Here is a 21125-nt window from a genome sequence, read left to right on the forward strand (position 1 = left end):
TTCAAGTTAAAAAATTATTCAAGTTCTTATTTGTTTTTATTTGTACATTTTTTCTTTCTTTTGAAATGTGATTTCCCATTTCCTTGTTGCTATTAGTTTTTTTAATACAAAAATAATACTTCTTTTTGTATTACAATATGCTTGGTGTTTCCATCCGCAGTGGGGTATTACTAGTAAGCTATCACTCACAGATTTCTAGTTTAATCTGTTTCTACATGCTCAAAAGATGATTAGTAGGGGAAATTTAAGATTGTATATAGTGTGGTAAGAGTTTCTTTAAGGATACTAGTATTTAGGATTTTATCATATGTTGTATTTTTATCAACAGAGTCTTGATTAAAGATATGATCCAGGTAATTGGTGCACCAGAGCTACTTCTCCGTGTCAACACTGCCATAAGTTATCGTGAAGTGTCAGTTGACAGCGTCCTGCCAAGCCTCATATCGACAGTGCAGAAATGTACAACCTTACCAGAGACAAACAAGAATCAAATGTACCCAATTGACGTATTTATTCACTATGAAGTGGAAGGATATAAATCTCTCATTCAAACTGTCCAGTCAGATTTGAACTTACTGCATAGAAGGTCAAAAGGTGAAGTTATGACCAATCAGAAGTATGATGATGTTATACATTCTTTGAACAGGGATAGAGTTCCAGAAATATGGCTGTCACAAACCTTCCCATCATGCAGTAGTTTGACAAAGTGGGTCAAAGAGATTCCAATAAAAATACAACACATTATATCTTTAGTACAGGATCCCAATCCTGTTGCTTTTAACCTGTCAATGTTTCTCAGACCTGATCGATTTATTGAAGCTGTCAAACAAACCTTTGCCAGGAAGCATTTTGTAGACATCAATTCTGTGGAATTTGAATTGCAGGTAAGGTAGAACAGTCAATTTTTTACTGCATTTTACCAGAATGTGGCAATACGTAAAATCAATTTGGTTCACGGGGAATAGTTTTGAAGTCTGTCTCTTTTGCAGCCTATAGGGTTAGATACAAGGTATTTTATTTAATAGGGGTCATTATGAGTTTTCGCTGTTGATAAACATACTACAATTAGAACCCTAGACATTACCCTTACTGACTGCTAAATTAGTGGTTGTCTCTTGACATTTCCTCCTTCATCTTTACCGTCCTAATTGTTTATCATTTGTATTTTCAACTCTATTACTATTACTAAGGGAGTTATTTTCAATTTTCTATTCCTCTTTAACTACTAAATGTGGTCAGTGGTATGAATGTTATAGGCTATAGAAATGTTCTAAAATTGTTTTGATTTCCAGTCAGTATACTGTCCAGTGTTTTATAAAAGTTGCAGAAAAAAAAGGTCTGCATAAAAACTTTTTGACTGATAGCCAGATAGAATTTATATTACTTTCTTAACTGATCCTTTACCATCAATTGCAGAGTAGGCAGTAACATGACAATGTAATTATCTTAAGTGATTAAGTATTTGTTTGTAGCTTAATTGACAACAGCAAAGGGAACATAATTTCTTGAAGGAATGTTTTTTGAACAGGTTATATGATATAACCTGGTTTGCAGTAATTTGCACTTATAAACCACAAAGTGGTTTTAAAATGTGTAAACTGGTCCAAACCAGATTTAGAAATTAGAAAACATTCCTTATGATTTAATTCATAATGGATACCAGTCAAAATATTACTGATTTATTAATGATAAGAACATTATTTTCTTATGATCCATTGCATTATATGTATAGTGTGGACTAATTGACTTAATGACATCAGTACCAAGCTAGGTTATACAAAATAACCTGATTTGCTCAAAGAAAACCGACAAATGAGCGAGCTTGTTACACATCAAATTGAATTACAATCAAAATGAAGGACCAGGAAGGAAACAAATTGTTTAGCATTTGTATTTTTGATTCAATTTCCTTCATGTCCTGTGAATGCTCTGATGGAAATAAAAAATGAGAAAACTTTACATTTTATCAATATATGTAAGATACAAACCAAATCCTTTGTGGCACCACCCCCTCACCGTCCAGAGCCCCACAAGTATACCATTGCACAACTAGTCATTCCCAATAAAGGGATTGAATTTATATTTCTTAAATATTACACATCTTTATTTTCTCTGTAAATTTATTTAGATTTGTGTGTTGCTAATTTACAGTAGATAGTTCCATGTATAAAATATAAATAATATAAATATTCAACACATGTGAGCTGAATGGATGTTTAGTAATATGCCTATAACACAATAAATCTTAACCCCATTACTTAGTATATTATACTAAGACTAAATAACTAAGGTAAATGAATTTGTTAATGAGTTCATCTAATAATGATAACTACATGTATTTACTGAGGAAACTTATACATGTATTTAATAAAAGAATCACATCAGTTGGTTACTTTACCTTTTATCAAATTAGGATCATAACAGAAGTGATATATGTTATTGTATAGTTTACCTAGAGAAATGGGGCACTAATTAAACTAATCTGCACGGAATGCTCATTGAGCAGTTGTTTATAGTTACTTAGATGCATTACTGACTGGAAAATATTATTTCCACAATCCTGCATTCACACTAAGGTTATTTGAGGATTCATTTTTTTCCTTTAGATGTCAGTGACATTATGACAAACTTTTGTTGTAATAGTGATGAATTTTCATTTAGGAATCTGTTTAAATGTGAAAATGCATAATACATTTTATATGTGCTGTCTTTCAAAAACGAAAAAAAAATAATTAACCATGCATTTTATGAACTTTCTCCTTTTGCATAATTACATTGTATTTCTCAATTATCAGTAACATTTTTTCCTTTGAAAATATTGAGTTACCTCTCATATACTTCAACAGATTGTTAACTCATTTGTTTCTTTCTGTCTGTTGGATAAACCAAAAACATCTAAAGTATTTATTATATGAACAAGTATATGTACTATATGGTAGTGACAATGCTAAAAAGAAAAATTTACTATTATAATTCAACAGCTAAAATAAGTCTGATTTCCCATCAGCTGTGGGCAAGTGAAATAAGTTGGCTGATTGATTGAGTTTATTTGCATGCCGAATTGAAATTTCCTACTGGAAGGTAGGAAAGTTCAAGAAATCAAGAATATATACTGCTTTAAATGTTTTTTATAATTAGGATATATTTATCGTATCAACATAAAGATTATCCAAACTTTTGGTACAAAAAGATTGATTGTCAATGAACCACATTATAATGTCAAGAAAAAGTATTGAGTTGTCTCCCTTTATCCTTTACAGATTGTAAAATCATCAATTTCTTCTTAAATTTCTCACTTCTGATCAGTCTCAGTTGCTCTGATGTGGAGAAATATTCAATCATTATAACATTTTTCTTCTCAAAGCTTCTTGTATCATACCTTAACAATTATACTGGATTGATCCCCACATTAACGACAGTTTAAAGATAGTTTCAGGGCAGCTGATGATCTAAGACAGTTTTGTATACTATAGAATTTATCTTTGAACTGTTTCAACTCCACTGAAGTTTTTGATGTTGAGTCTGCAAATGCAATAGGAAAGGCTGATTTATGTAAGGTCAATGGTAGAAAAGTTATGTTACCGTGATCATTACAAAGTTTCTATATTTATAAATCAGTATAACATGTGGTTTTTTGGCTTGTTCTGACTTCAAGGATTTTAAATTAGATAATCATTGAATGTTTATTTCTTTGAACCATCTTTCAACATTTTATTAAATTGCTGTCTTGGTTAAAGAAAAATGAACTAAGTCAGAATAGGATGTCTCGGGAATTGGCCAATGTGTTTATGTCCCATGTTCAGTTTGGTTTAATTTATTCCGACATTTCATGAGTTGTGATTAAATGTGCATTTCTAGTTATAACCAAAAAAAAATTAAAGTAAGGAAAATCAATGAAAAGAATATTATAACTGTCACACATGTTTTAACTTACTTATAAAAGTACATATGACCTCCATTTTTTTTCCTTGCACAAGTTTTAAAATCTGTGCTATTTATTTCATAAAGGACTTCAAGAGTCAATTAGACATTAGATCATTTTGCACATTACTGTTACTGCCATAGAGTTAAAGTACATGTAACCTTGATTTTTATTAATATGATTAAAGTAATATGTGTCTATAAATAATAGATAATTAGAAACAGGAACATTTTGTAAATTGAATTTTTATTCCTGCTCTAGAAGGGATACTGTTTAACCATTGTCTGTCTGTCTGTCTGTCTGTTTGTCCATCTCCCTGTCACATGTTATTTTGGTTTTTATTATGTGGTAATTTTAGTAAGGTTTTCTATGCTTGTCAAAAAGAATCACTATATTAATCATTAAGAATTCTCAATATGCTGCTAACAATTCTGAATGAAGCTGTGAAACAGCCAGTTTCACCCACACTACTGAAAGCTCTAGCAGTGAGTAGGTAAAACAATCAAGTATAAGTATACATAAGTGGCAGGTTTAGGCATTTGGGACTCCCCAGGTAATTGAATGCAAAACTTTTGCAAAAAATGAATAACAGCCCTAGGAACTCCTCCTTTTTTCTGACCCCCCTTATCAAAATCTCTGGATCAATACCTACCTTATAGTACTGTCCTGAACATCATTTGTTCTGTCTGATGGAAGTAAATCTAAGTGCCATCCTGTCATAACAATATGAACAATCAATATCTCAAATTGTCATTTTACCCAAGTCAGAATTCTATTGTATTACATGTACATACATAAGTACATGAGATATGTCATCTTCAAGGATCATACTAACCAATTAAATCATCATAATTAATTCACTAATTAAGACAACATGACATTGATGTTTGTATCTGTGGTAAATGTTGATGATTAATCCTGTATAACTTATGAAAAATTTGGAATGAAATAAGGCCAATGGAATTCTTAGGTTTTGCAGGCATGAATTTGTTCTTAAAAATGGGATGGTAAAAGGGAGGGGGGTTTGTTAGCTAATAGCAATTGTTTATTTTATAAATATGAAAATTTATCTGGCTAATAAATTGGGTCTAAACTTTTGGTTTAATAGATGTCAAGCAGGATAACTCTAAATACATGCCTAGACAAGTGAGAATTTGACCTGGACTTCCATGCAATAACATGCAGGTCTTGTCATTGTAAAAATTTTCATCTAAAATTTGCACTTAGTGTTTTTCAAAATATGTAAGACATGGACTTTTTAAGTGTTTAATACAACCTAGGGGATACAAAGTGTTGTATCATCTGTATTCCTAATGTAATACAAGGTACTTTTCTATGCAGTATTTATAGTTTTACATGTTTGTAAAATTTAATTTCATGAAGATGGTCTTTAATTAAAACTATATTTCTTAGCCTTAGATACTTGTAGAGGAATCAATTGATCACATTTTTTTGTAAAGTAAATCTACATGGTAAAGAGTCCAAAAAAACAAGATAGCATTTTTTGGCCTGATAGATGAAAATAAATTAGTTGTATAGGTAGGTTATTCTGAGTAACAAACAATGAAAGAAATGTTTCATGGGGTTTATTATTGTATTCTGGTATTACACGACTTGTCAATTTACTTATACTTCAGTCTGTCAGGGGTTGGTGAACTTGTATAGAGGGTTTTTTTAGTGTTCTTCTCTGTATGTATCTAAAAGAGGATGGAAGATATTGATTAGTGGTATACAACTATTTATTTCATAGCATAGAAGAATGATCTGTACTTATTTATCCTGCAGGGCTTTCTACTATACAAAATAAAGAGTGTGAAATAACATGAAGCTTTGTTCCACCACTGCACAGGTATACTGAACATTGCCAAAAATATCAATATATTTATTATAACTCGCTTGGAAACAGACAGATTAGCTTTGGGAACTCTCACGATTTGACTTCCTAAAGCTCATCAAATGAATTTGATATTTTCCAGTGATAAACATGTATTGTATATTTATTACATGGTTTTATAGGATACTATGAAAAGATGCACAAAATGAATGCAAAATGGCTACTTAAGTCCAGTAAATATTTTGTTTGGAAAGGTGCATAACATCAAGTGAAATCACTGAAATTTGTTTGGGGTCTAGCTGCCTCAGTCATTGAAAATTAAATGACATCATGCGTAGGTCATGTGACTTGTGCACGTCTATCTAAAAATAACTGTGAAGTTAAGGGAACCAGATAGGGTAGGAAAGACGTATATAAACCTACATTAAAGATGTTCATATCGACTGCCCTTCAACATTGATGATGTCTCCACCTGCAGCTCAAGGCATTGTCAAGATTCAGTTATCATGATAATGCCCTCTACTTAAGCAATTATCAAGAAACTATTTAATGATAACTTTTTGGAGCTAACTTACTGTAACAATGTATGGAATGACTGATGGGTGTATATCTTTCGCCAAGTGCAACAAAGCCATACTTCAAGCATCAAACTTCAATTTGTGCAAAGAGCAAGTTGCTAATTTTGGCTGCAGGTATTCAACCCATGGCCATATAAAAAGGGCTATAGGGTTAAGATAGCAACCCATGATATGAACTGAATCAACTCATTAGGCATGGAATTTGAAGCAAAATTGCTATAAAAGTGTGTCTTTCAATCTCCTTGTCATATTTTTCTTGATATTTTGTCCAGTTGAAATTTGTGATAACCTTTTATGAGGTGGGTTATTACCAGGTAAATTGCCTTAAATTTTCACTAGTGAAATGTACCCTATATAATTTTGCCCTATAACTATTTTTACCTACAACTGCTCAATATTATTAAGCACTGATGAGTGTGCTAATAAGTGTTATTTCATGTCTTAAAACATTCAGCATTTTGAGTTTATTATCCCATATGAGTCTCATCTTTTATTACAAAGGCTTCATTCTGTTTTTATTTTGTAGTTCAAGTAGGAAATAGGCAAAAAAGTGTGTGTCTTAATTAAAACATCTTTCCCATGCTTTTCATTAGACAGTTGATCTGTTGTATAATTGATTGGCAAGAAATCATAGACATGGAAGGTTGTTTATGTCTTCAATTAGCAAGGAATAACAAAAAAGGGGGGAGAAGATGAAACACTTAAATTACAGGCTTTTGTAAGTGAGCGACCTTTGAATAATTATGGAGGGGCTAGGGTTGAGTACAACAATAGAAAGTGAAATGTGGATTTTATCTATTTATTTTTTTTTTATGAGTAAGCTTTTGATATTTTATGTGAAGGTACAACCAAGGCCCAGTTTCATAAAGAATCTCAAATTTTCCTCAACTTAATTTTAAAAAAACTCGAGAATTTCAATGGTCTACCTGTATTTTTTACCTTGAAATGTTTCTTGCATTTATCGTTAGAACTCAAACCTTTAGCATCCTCTTAGATTTCAAAATATTGCTTCTTAAATCTATTTACTTCATTAAGAAAATTAAAAGGGGGATGCTCCATGCACATTAGTTCTGAATTTGTCTTTGCCAGTTGCCAAATTTTCATTATTAAAAAAAATCTGACTTTTTGGAACAAGCTCCAATTTAAAATAGTGTGAATGGAAAGTCTTTTGTCATCCTTGAACGCTAAGTCCAGTACCAGGGGCATGTAACAATTATTGCAAAAATGTTATTTTCTCAGTACAAAAAGATGAAGGCTGATTAAGAGTGCAGGATGATTCTGCTAATACAATTATATCCCACACATAATACATCATATAATTTGGTTATCTTCTCTAATTAGAACAGACAATAAAGTTACCTGTTTGCTTGTGTTTGTAGCAATTTGATGCATGATATGCACTTGATATAGGTAATTGTAGGTAGATAATTATTCCTTCTCAAGAGTTTTCTTTATAAAAAAAAAGGGGGGGGTCAATACTGCCTGATGGAAAAAATAACCTAATGGAGGAAGGAGGAAAAAACACTGGAGTCTTCTTTAAGATACTTCTTGAACTAACACTGCATGTATTCTTTGTACTTGTTTGAACCCCTTTGATATAGATAAAACAGTGGTAATAAATCCTGTACACCTTAGACTGATCAAGGGATGGCAAATATGATGTTGGTCATACAGATTTCCGGTATAATAAATCTTGTGCAGCTCATAGGATTTGCTACCATTTTATGATCTATGAAGCCCACAAGATTCATTTTTTCGGATGTTATATTAGCTTGATTGCCTTAACTGCCCCGATATGCAATTTTCTTTGAAAAGTTCTGTAAATTCCAAATTAAGTAATTTCCAGTACTTCAAATCTACTGAATTGTTAAAAAGTACTTTCAACTGATGATCAACCCTTCCTTGCCACTAGAATGAGGAGATAAAATCAAACTTAGGCCTAGCCTCAGGAGAAAAGTTTGACATACACATTCATAATACCCCACAAAGTTTGTCCATCTGTCTGTCTGTGCAGATTTGTGTCTGGGCCATTACTTCTTTGTTTTTTGCTATAAGCATACCATAATTGGCTCATGGGTGTATCACCATGAGACTACATGTTTCTTACATTTATGACCCGTTTTATCTTAGCCCTTGACATCAAGGTCAAAATTATAGGTTTTGATATGAATTTGGAGACGAACTTTTTTTGATGTAGGCTCTCCATATTTTGGTGTGTGGCTGAATCACCAGAAGACAATGTGGGATACTTTCTTGACTTTTAAATGTCCTTGATTTTTTAACTAAAATTTAACTATTGGATTTTTTATTTTTCATACCATATTTGGCACATGGGTGTACAAAACTGCATGGTTTTTCCCCATTACATTTAAATGTTTAAGATTCAGCGACTCAGATCAGCATAAAAATATGTGTGATTGGGGTATCATTTATGAGTTTTACTCACAGTATTTTCTAGTTAGTCATTTGAGTTACAAGTCACATAAAGTGTTAATCTTGAACATTTTCTGAAAACGTAAATTTAATCAGGTATATTCATGATAAAGATTTTTATATTTCACAAGAGAAGGCTATGAGAAAAGTGGCCTGTTGTGAGGACATAAGTATGCATGAAGGCATGAGGCATCAACCAGCGTTACTGTTTGGACGTTTATACATGAATTTCGAAATATAGCGAAGTGTGCTACTTTTAATTATAGACATTGAAGGTTATTATTTGGATAGTGTACAAACGTATTACATGTACCACATAATAAACTAACACACTTTTATGATGATGCACTTAATAGCAAATGAGATCGGAACAGTGGCAATTTCTTTGTAAATTAGTACTTACTCCTCCAAAATGTAGCGATATAATTCTTGTTTATGATCTTAATTAGAGTAGAAAATAACAAAATAATGAGACGAGCAGACTGACACAAGATTCTGCTTACATAGGCTTGTTTTACTTCTAGCTTTGTTGGTAGAACTATTACTTCAACACTGTTAACTTCAGAATGAAATTCCAAAACATTTGCAGTTGTATCTGGACTTCTACTTCATAGAAAATCAGGTTTTTGCATCACCTTGCTAGATAAAGCACATGGAAATTCTATCAAAATTATTTGTGGTAACTTTTTACCACAGTAAATTAACTGTAATATACTCAAAATTCAACAATGGTAGAACGAAATTTGTCTTTAAATTTCTTGGCTAAAACTTTTAAACATAAACTAATTTGCTTCCATGTACCATGAATAACTAGATTTTAAAATGGAGATTGTACTTATTTCAATACATGAAGTACAAAATACCTTGAAAGATATGAGAGATTTAAATACCATTTCTTGGGCAAGAAATTTAGTTGGTTTGGTAGATCTGTCAAACCTCAAAATTAATTTTGAAGAAACTGGAAGTTTTGAGTATAATCCAAGATAGATCCATTATCTTACAAAACGAACTACATATATGACTTTAATGTGTCTGCCTTAACATGCTTTAACTGTCTCAATTTTTCAAAATACAGATTTTTTTTATTACTCCAATCTTATAAGTGAGGGTTCCATGGGTCTGAATGTATAACTTTATTCACAAGATGTTACGGTAGTTTGAAGAGTAATGATAAAACCTTCAGTTACAGGCAAGTATCATCGAATGTGAGAGGGAGCCTTTTTTTTGGTAGCAGAGCATTTCAGAGAAAAAAATTAGGAAGTACAAGATGCTAGCCCAGACCACATTTTTGTTTATTGTTTTCAATATGTTCGAACTATTTTTACCAAAAAGTTTGGTAGCCCATTTCAAAATTTAGTAGCCATGGGCGGCTGCTAATTTTTATCCCTGCATTTTAAGTTATTTCATAATTTAAATTCAGAGAACCACCCTAAGGATGTATTTTTTCTTCAGTAAACGGAATCATTTTTTAATACAAAGAACTCCTGATTTTCAAATTTTCTATTTCAGGTGATGCCGACTGGAATTAATCCATCCATTCCTCCTAAAGAGGGCGTCTACATCACTGGCCTTAGTCTGCATAATGCATTATGGGATTCTACAAGAGCAGTATTGATGCAAAATGATTCCGAGAATAAGCATCCGCAGGTCATGCCATTTGTCTGGTTAAAACCAGTTGATGTCAGTTCTCCGTCCAAATTTGCAAGGAAATACCAACTTTATGAATGTCCTGTGTATTGTTCTGAAGATCCTCATAGTCATGGTGACCGTTACTTAGTAACCAATCTTCCATTGGCAACTTTTGAACCACCATGTCTGTGGTGTCAAAACAGAGTGTTTTTGTCTAGTAGTTTGAATATTGCACAAAAGTGAACATTAGAAGAAATTAATTTTCTGGTTCATCAGCCACTTCACGAAACTTGTATGAACTAGCATGGACAAATTGTGTTTTGTTGGACTGGTGTTCAGGTTAAACAATTCAAAATGCATGCAAATATATTTGAGCAAAGGAGAGCATTAAATTTGAATTAAGTTTCATGTCCCCCTTTACCACTTAAGTACATGGATTGAAATTGCTACCAATCTATGATTAAAATATCCAAAGGCTAAAAGCAAAGCTGTTATTGTAATATTAATGTGAATGATTTGTAATTTTACATGAAAATTTTTGTTCCTTTGTTCAACAGTCAATGTAGTATTTCATTTTTATAGGGTAAATTTGTCTCATTGGTGTTGCATTGAAGTAACATGCAAAGCACAAAATGTACAAAAAAGTCCATACCCTAAGTAAATTTTAATATTATAGAGCATATTGAGTTAAGAAGTTTAGTACCTACATTGACACACTACTAAATGTTTATGAAAGGGGCAGAAGCTATACTGCCACTATATAGTCTAATTATGACAATTTTATATCACCTCTAATGGGAATGGTATTGTCCGCTTCAAATGTGAAATTGTATTGTATGCTGCTGAACATTCCTTGTAACTGTGATACTTTTTTAAGATTTAAGAATTTTTTTTTTGTAAAAGTATTTTATATTTGTACTTCTTGAATTTTAAATAACACTACAGAAAAAGTACACATGGAAGATTTCCCACCAATACTGTATTTCAGCTTGGTTAACTGGAGTTTTTATCTTGGGAATCATTTTCATGACTGTAACTGCTGATTTATTAAGGTGCCAATATTTTGGGAGTTCTTATCTTTTACAAGTTGTGAGGTGTTTTACTTCAATATCTGTGATAATTTATTGTGTTGAAGATTATATTAAAATTTTAAACATGGTTGTGTTTTTTCTACTTCAAAAAGAAAGTTGAGATCCCTCTAAACAATGAACCACTAGTCTTGTGAAAGCTATGAAACACTATGAAATCATTTTGCATGGAACCTGATAAAATGGGACCAATATGTGTTCACAGACAAAATGACAAGGTAAATGCAGTATTGCCCCCATTTCTAACAAGCATGTCTAAGAATCTGGCAAAATGTATATAAGGTGTTGCACATGAAGATTTTATTGTTTAAGTATTTATACCTGATAACCTCCAGAAATAATCATCAAAAGCGTTTGTAAAATTTGCCTTTTTAAAATATTGATGGGTCAAATTTAGTTGAAATGCACCATGGAAAAAATTTTCTGCACTTTTTCCTTACATAAGCAGTCAAAACATATCTGCTTCAGGATTAATTTAAATAGCTTTTACCGTTGTTACCAAGATGTGTTGAATATATACGAGGCAAAACAGACCAAATTGAGAATTATGTGCCACCCATTGCCAGATTCTAAGGATACAATGCAGGACTTAACAGTGTTCTAGGATTCCCGTTTCCCGGGACAAGTGAAATTTGGGTCAGGGAAAGTTAGGTAATTAGTTACACTTTCCCGTGGCAAGTTTAAAACTTCATATGCTGTAAGGATTTGTTTTGTAAGGAAAGCAGTCATTGACTGTGGGAAAGTTGATTTTATACGGATTTTTCCCGAGGAAACCTCAATTTCTGAAAAATCCTAGAATGCTGCTTAATTATTTTCTTGGGATCGTACTATTGAGGTCCCCCCCCCCCCCCACAATAAGATCTTGAGAGATTTGTAGGTTGAAACTTGGCAATCTTTTCCTCTAAGGTCACTTTGTGACAATCCAACAATAAGACACAAGGAGATTAAGTGAAAGAAATACACCAAAAATACACAAGACATTTATTCACTCTCACCATTATTCACATGATATGCATGTAAAACATAATCAAATAGTTACAGGAAAAATATCATTTACATATTTCCCTATAACTGTACATACAAGTAGTAATCATACACAAAGACAAGACCAGAAAGATATAAAAAAACATTTCCTGTCAAAAAGTCATTCTGTTTCTTACCAAGGGGTAACAAAGCATTGTTGCATCACGGTCTTTTTCAATATACCAGGACCACTTCTACAATTCAAATTAAATTCCTAAACAAGTGTTAACAAAGTCGAAATGCAGTAAAGGGAGATAGAAATTTAGCTTTTCAATCTTAAAATTGTTTTATCTGCAATGTGAACACTTCAGATTTGCTGAAACTGTAATGGATAAGGTTTAGTCATTTCCTAGGAACTTGACAATAGAAATAATTCCAGTATGACCAATCTGTAAAGATTGCACTATGTATCAGATCACCACTAAAGAATTGTGTGTATTGGATCAGAATTGAGTGGAATTATTTCACACCTATCTCTTACCGAAATTATGTACTTCCTTGAGAAAATGCATTCCAATCAAACTGTACTTTCTCTTAAACATTCACTTATGCAGAAAGAACATTACAGTAAAAGGTTGATGCAACTGGTACCATTCTTCACAAAAGTGAAAAAATTAAATACTACAGGTATAGAACTAACATTTTCCTCCAAAAGTAAAACATCATAACATCAAATTAAAACAACACTTCTAACATTTGACAGGAAATCTTACAGCATTATATTTTCAAAAACATTTAGGATACACATACACATTAAAATAAATTCTTTGGATTTTTTTATTAAGTACATGATAATATGAGAAATCAATGGAATGTACCAGGAATTTCAAAGACAATGTAGAAGTCAAACATCCCTACATGGTATTAAACAAATGTCCACCTTGTATGAAAACTAGCAATTCTCTTTTTCACAACTTAATTCTCACCATCACTTTTTTTCTAAAATAATGAAATGTTGCCTTAATCAAGTTTTCATAACCTTTAAATATGAGAAAAACAATGTCAGAAAAATTGTCATCTTTAAGAGGATTATATTCCATGCTGCTTTCAAAATGCCAAAATTATGCATACAGTATCAAAATATCTAAGCATATTTCTTTATAAAATACTTAAACAGCAGCTGTCAAAATTCTATAGAGATAAAAACCCTTGCACAAAAATCTGAGATAGATGAATAACAGTACATGACAAATACTTCTTAATACTTACTAAATAGTATACATTAAGTGTTTAGCATTTTCAAAAATAAGCCAGAGACAGCTGAAAAATGTCAACAAATTTTGCCAGCTGATGATAAATTGGCACAGCTTATGGAAGGGGAACATCATAGAAAAGGAAGTGGAAATGATAGATATAAATCTCAATAAAAACAAAATGATGACAATCAAATCAAATATAAAATATGAATAGTATATAAAAGTATAAATAAATGAACGAGTTTACACATTCAAAACAAAAACCTAATAGAATATGACAACAAAAATAACTTAAACCAAAATTTACACCAAAAAAAAAGAGAACATGATGATGATGCACCAAAAACAATAACACAAAAATATAAATGATACGAAACCTCAACCTTCTGGAGTAAGAACCCTGAGTCTAACACTGAACAATCTTTTTTTCTTGCTACTTTTCCCTATCTTAAGACATGGTAAATACTTTCACCAATTAGGCTCACCCGTTAATACGACAAGGCACTACTAATGCTTACAATACTATTATGGGAAAAAATGTACATTATTGTAGATCTGTTTTCATTCCAACTTTTCTTTTGATACAGATTTTCACCTTAAATTGGGCTATTTATCTCTTACTGTGTTCATTATTGGTACAGCATTGCCTTCTTCTATGTAAATTAACATAGAAATGATTCTATTGGGGGTATAAATTTGTAGCAAATAAAGCCAAAGTTGAAAATTAGTTTGTTTGCCATAGCTTGACTAATCAAAAATCAAAGGCTGAAAAGTTCATATTGGTGGAATATTGTCAATTTTTTTCTCCCATTGATATATCAATGTTTGTTAATAATTTGTTTCTGTCACTTCAGAAGCCGGTTTGATTTTATTGTTTCATATTACAATATAAACAACACAAGTTTTTGTAGTTCCTGTAATGCAGTTGAAAATTGAAGACTTAGAATGATATGGGAGATAAAAAAAAAAATTATTTCCCCTCGCCCTACTTAACCTACTTAATTTGTAACAGTCGGTCTATGGCAAACAGAAATTCTATCCCATATATAGGAACATTAGACACCCTCAAATATTTCCTGATACAATATAAATGTGGCCTACATCAAAAAGCACCTGTATATACCAAGTCTACATCTCAATCAATAACCAGAAGGACACAAGTCACTAACCAATGTGAATATACAATGAACAATACAAGAGTATATAATAATAAAATTGTTTGGTTGTCATGTTATAATCAGCCTTCATTAAATCTACTAAATTTCAATCACACTCACGAAAATAAATGTCTTGAATATATATTTTGGAAAGACTTGAACTGGATGAATTTCTTGGGCGTTTTCAGCATAGCTGATATATAGCACCAAACTGTTTCATAGCATGAAAGAAAAAAAACAACACCCATTCTCTTGACTAGTTCAAAATTTGGCACTCTCTAATTGGAAGTTATTCTGATGTTTTTTTACAACTGAACTCGTTTAGCAATATTTGTAACTATTCACTATACTTTCAAAAAAAGAAATGAAGCACTAAGGTTGTTAACAGAAAAAATACTAAGCAATCATATCTATAATAAAGCATCAACATTGTCCAAGCATTATGAGCATACATGAAACTGTATTACATTTTCAAGAAACTAAAGAGAAACACCTAACATTTCTCATTCACATATACTAAACATAATACACAACAATTAATGGTATAATTACAATGATAAATAATGTTCAGAGATTCGCTCAAAAACAACACAAAAAGGAATGATCAATAGTACACATGTTAAAAAACATTCATACATATACTGTAAACATGTTTTTCATGGTGTACCAATTTTTGCTTTTTTCAGTCTGTTTGCAGTAGAAATCTTCTTGAAGGACAAAAATGGTCACATGAAAATTATTCTTTTTTACAATTGAATGCTCACACCTTTTTCTAAACCACAAAAATTAATCCCTGCTGGCCTAGTATGTTCATTTTGACAGGATCAACAAAAATTAGCAACCAGGAAAATAAACAAGTTTACAGTAAGCATGCCATGATACAGTCTGTCCTATTTCAAAATAATTTAGTTGTTGATTGAACAGTGATAATGTTTGCCATAAATTAATTCTGAAATAAGGCTGTTTCCTCTAATGAAGGTTCCCAACTTGTCTGAAAAATAATTTAAATTTCCCTATTGTATATGTTAGTACTCAATACGATGTTTCTGTTAAAAATTATTTATTTTATTGTCAACATCTAGAAGATTAATGCAGACATCTCGAAACATGTTGACACATTACAGGATAGAGAAAAAAAATGGGGTAGTATCATCCTAAGCGTAACTGAACATAATATATTGTTGGACCTTACAGATAAATAATTAACCGGACATTTTATCGGACCTTTCCAGTGCAAATCAGGACCATCGGACCAGCAGTTTTTGAGATGTCTGTTAATGATTTTAACTACAAACTCAAAAGTTTTATACTATTATCCTAAATTTCCCAATTTAAAAAAATTGCACCAGTTTTCCAAATATTCATATCCAAGATCAAATCACAACCATAGCTTATTAGGATTTGCTAATTGACATTGTGATCACAAGATTTTAGGATATGTGAAGATAATAGACCCTTAAATATTAATCCCACTCAGATAGACAGTAAAATGGCATGCAAATCCATACATATACATTAAAAAACTACAATTTTCATCATCATTAAGTGGACTTTTTTTTTCTTTTTTTTTTTATATATCATAGAAATTCACAAGTACAGCAAAGAATTTTATCAAGTTCTTAATATTCCTTTTTAATGCTCAAACTTTCAGCTTTATCAAGTCTTTGTAAGAGAAATCATCTACAACTTACCAAAAATTTTGTATCTTAATCAAGCTCTTTTTAATTGCATAGCACAGTATACTTAATAAATTTCTTCTATATGTAATTTTGCTATTTTTTCTACTACAAAAACCATGTTTACAAAGTCTTTATCTAAACAAGCTGCATAAAAGGAGAAATTAAGAACATGATGAATTACAAAAATCAAATCATTTCTTCCATAAGAAACATATTCATAAATTACACACACAACAAAACAATTTTGCGCTATAATTTAAACATGTGTATATGTGATGTAAAACAACCATTTGATAAATGTTTATCAAATACATGTAACAATGTGTAAAAAATGGTGTAAACTGCTGATATTGGGCTGACTTTGGTCTGAAGATATATGCTCTTGTAGCTCATCTTTTAACTAAAATGCAATACTTATAAAAATATTTTTTATTACAAATTCCATATCATTCTTTCATCTTTAAATACTTGTGTTTGGTCATACAAATTTTTGCTGGATTTTAATTTAATATATACAGTTGAAATGAGTTCATTAAACTTACCAAAGGAAAATCTTAGAAAATCTTTCTAAAGAACTTCAGTTATTCATTATGAAAGACCTAACAAAATTAAATTTCACATGAGCAACCCTTTTATTTCAATTCAGACCTAATCCTTCAGATATTCTTAAGAGTTAAAATTACAAACACATTGTACAGAAATAATGACAATATAAACAAAGAAATAACAAAAATATGCCTTATATTAACAGTGATATAAAAGTTGTTCTAAAAATTAGTTATTTTTTTAAGTAAAAATTTTAACTTGCACCTGAACTGTCTTTTACATCTTAAAATTTTCTTATCTAATAAATAACCATTCTTATTTTTTGGGTGTGTGTGTATTTGTAATGCAAAATCTTCCACTTCCTCTCCGACAGGCCCTCGACAGTCAAAACATGATTTCTATGTCCTTTTTCGAACCAAAATTATTGATTTTTCAATTTTCTATTTAGTTTCAGCATTAATAGTACAATCACGTTTTGAGTAACATTTTTTTTTAATTACTTGTCGGCAAAATGTTTACTGGCAATATTTTTCCCTTGTAAACTTTCCAATAAAACAAAAAAAATTATGCTGCTTTTCTTTAGAGAATGAGTGACATCCAATGAAGTTGTGTTTATATTTCATGCAAAACAATTTTGTACAAATTTAAAAAATGCAACAGCAGGAAGAACTTTTTATGCTCAACTCCATCAGTGATGTACATGTCACCAAAAATACATGTAAAAAAAATTGAAATGAATATTCCCATACAACATAGGCAGCTCTTTCTAATATAAAGAATACTGTATGATAAAATGAAAATGGACAATGAATTGAGCATTTAAACCTTCCTATTTCTACACATTAGTAAATGGAAAAATCATTATGTCAGAATATTCAATTCAAAATATTATGGATGTGAAATCAAATGCACAGAAGTTCCATCATGCTGCCTGCAAAATAATTCAGTTATCCTTGACGTGCAAAGGTTAAAATTTTATTCATTTTCTTCATCAGACTTCTATCTTAGCACAATGTAGTAAATAGATTTTTTAGAATTTTGTCCATCCCTTTTTAAGGAAAAGTGAACATTTGGCAAAATACTCCATACCTAGAACAAAGTTCAATTTTTCAGTATTTAATATCATTAATAAAATAGAACAGAGAATTTTTAGCTGAACAAACTTGTATTTATCTAAACCCTTTTCATCTTCAAACTGCATACAATGTTGTATTACACAAGATGAAGTCTGATAAATCATTTTGAAAATTGAAGCACTAGCCAGTCCTACAGCCCTCGAGAAAGCCTTAGAAATCAAGTGGGCTTTTTTTCTGTAAAATACTTGTAATATACAAAATTATAGGCTAAAATCATGTTTAAAACCAAAACGTTTTTTTTTTTTACAACAGTCTAAGAAAATAAACACATGCTTGAATTAAGTCAATAACATTTCTTCCACTGATATCAAAATATTAGATTGCTAATAAATGTTACTTGAACTCTGGGGGTGGGGATGTAGCTAAATAGCTATACTGGGGACATGCCTCAGTGGCATCCCCAGCCCCCATCTCTACAGGACGATACAAAGGTATAGCTCCAGCATTAGCGACAGGTTTTGCAGGCATCATAACTCTCTGAACTTTGTGGCCATGCTTGACAAGTATGGTTGGACTACTGAAGGTCCGTCTAGGAATGGTGGTTACGGTTTTCTTTGTGTAAGGTGCAACAGATGGTACAGTGGAAACAGATTTACTGGGAAGTGATGCGGTGCAGACAGTTGAAGGGAAGACAGACACAGTGGTTGTGATGACTGGCTGCTCGGTAGGCACATCAGAGACATAAGTGCGAGGCGGTTCTGCAGGACATACCGGGACTAAGCTGCCCTGAAATAAGGTTGCATTCCTCAAGCTTAGTAGGTCAAACATGCTGGATACCAGCTGATCCAGTTATGTATAAATATATATTTGTCATTCATATTTATGTAATTATCTAGTTTCTTGTGTTCAACATTTAATGTCTCTTGCTCATGTGGAATGACATGGACAAGTTTACTATGCACTTCATATGAAAAATCCTTAAATATTGCAGGAATTCTAATGAAAAAGCATGTTATCTAGTCAGTCTATCCAGCACAAGAAACTAAACAAAGACAGATCAAATATATGCGTTGGTATATTAAAGTACTGATAGGTTAACAGTTTGTTAAAGAAGATGATTACAGTGGTTAATTTAATTTAATGATATTTTGATCTCTTAATTACGCCTATTATTTGCTAGAAGGTAAAACCTGATCCTCTGGTTACCATCATTATTCACCAATCTAGTTTCTTTGCAGAAATAAAATATATTTTACAATTAAGAAAACAACTTCACTTTAAATAAGACAACAACTCTTAACTTTTGCAACGGAATCGAAAAAATCATTCTAATATATTTTTGTCCAGAAATTTTGGAATAACACAGACCAATTAAAAGTAACAAATAGGTAAACAGTGGATAATGATGTAGAAGTTAGTATAATGTAAAAAATTACACTTGATATGAACAAGTTATTGAGCTAGTTGTTAGAAATCTCTGCTCCATGTGCATTTTTATACTTTAGCATGAAAATGAGCACTAATCTTATTATACACAAACGAAATTAAAATTGAGTAGTGACTGGTGTAATTTTGTCTTCCAACAACAGGAACTACTGAATATTCAATCATGAAAGTGGTCTATATATCACAACAACTGAGTATTTATGAAATCAATCTTTGTATCACATTGAAATAAGACTTTTGAAATGAAAGTTTGGTTAACATCTCGCACCTAGAAAAAAAGAGGAAAAATCATTAAGAGCTGAATAGGAACTTTAACATTTTTTTTCTGGGGGTGGGGAATTTCTTTCCTGAAAATAACAAAAGGGATTTAAAAACATACACTTCTTTTAAAAACACAATTAACTTAGGTGAACTGCCCAAAACAACTTGTGCCTAACACAATATATGTTACAAAGTATTAAAAAATAGAAATTTATAACCTTAGGAATGTCAGAGGTAAATTAAGATTACTTCAAAACACATGAATGTGCTAGAGGTATAAATGAACTGATGCAATACATGCTGTGTATGAATGTTTGTAGCGACTAAGTTGACCTACTAAGCATCATTTAGATGAAGACAGCCTTTTACAACTATTATATTAAAACTACGATGCAAAATTAAAAGCTATTGAACTAAGATACTGAAACCATATATGGTACTTAGTACTAAGGTATGATTCCAGAATAGAAAGTAAACACTTCCGTTCAAACTTGAATAAATAAAGCATTAAATGTTAAAGATATGAACTACCCAAAACTTTAGTTTTTCATACTCCCTCCTTATTCTGTTAACCTCGATATCTTCCACTAACATTCATAGGAAGCAAATCTTAAATTATCCATTATCCAAACTATTTCATTTCTCAATGATCAAGACAACACCCTTTCTAACAAAATTTTTTGCACAGCATTTCAAAGTTAATATTCCCAAGTGCTCATGCCATTTTTCATAAAACCCAATATGAAAGAGTAATCAAGGGAACCAAGGTTACAGTGGTAATCAAAAGAATGTAATCCAGGGACAAAGACCAGACATAGAAAACAGAAAGGAAGCATTTCTTTTCCCTTTTTACTTCCCCCACCCAACTCTGCAATGAGGTGCTTTTTGTTTTTGATTTTGTTTTTGTTTTCAAGGAATAGTATAAGTAATGACTTCTTTCCAAAAGTATCAAGGGCCTGAGAACAAAGAATATTATTTTTAATTGAGCTGAGCGCATTCTAACCCCTATACATAAAATTAAACTTGCTTCTGCTAAGTAGAACAAAAACTCAGGATTAACAATAAATGAGCTACAATTCATTAACTATTATAGTAGAAATAAATTTTAAAAATAAAAATAAATATTTGAAAAAGCTAGGGAACAAACAAGCCAGAAACAATGGAATGACTAAAATGTGATGAGATTAAAAAAATGTACTCAATTTTATTACAAATACTATAAAAGTCTTTTAAAAAAGTGCCACTACTATATAAAAT

The 21125-nt window shown here is 31.3% G+C and overlaps 2 protein-coding genes across 5 annotated transcripts in view; one reads left to right on the top strand and one right to left on the bottom strand.

Annotated features, from left to right (window-relative positions):
• LOC148603607 (dynein heavy chain domain-containing protein 1-like) overlaps window positions 1–11554 on the top strand; it is a 104238-nt gene extending 92684 nt beyond the window's left edge. The window contains exons 101-102 of the mRNA XM_088553740.1: window positions 329–884; window positions 10277–11554. Of these exons, the coding sequence (XP_088409866.1) occupies window positions 329–884; window positions 10277–10639 (919 nt within the window). The 3' untranslated portion in view covers window positions 10640–11554. The remainder of the gene's footprint in view (window positions 1–328; window positions 885–10276) is intronic.
• Window positions 11555–14131: 2577 nt separating this feature from the next.
• LOC148603608 (protein boule-like) overlaps window positions 14132–21125 on the bottom strand; it is a 32128-nt gene continuing 25134 nt past the window's right edge. For 2 of the 4 annotated variants that reach the window (XM_088551266.1, XM_088551264.1), the window contains exon 11: window positions 16412–18942. In XM_088551266.1, coding sequence (XP_088407392.1) covers window positions 18938–18942 — 5 coding nt within the window. In that variant the 3' untranslated portion in view covers window positions 16412–18937. Of the gene's footprint in view, window positions 18948–21125 lie in introns of all 4 variants that reach the window. The other 2 variants (XM_088551263.1, XM_088551265.1) reach the window with 2 other exon arrangements.

The sequence above is a fragment of the Perna viridis genome, chromosome 11, assembly GCF_037379345.1.
Source record: "Perna viridis isolate PV_CMFRI_1.1 ecotype Kerala chromosome 11, ASM3737934v1, whole genome shotgun sequence".
In the NCBI taxonomy this organism is placed as follows: Eukaryota; Metazoa; Mollusca; class Bivalvia; order Mytilida; family Mytilidae; genus Perna; species Perna viridis.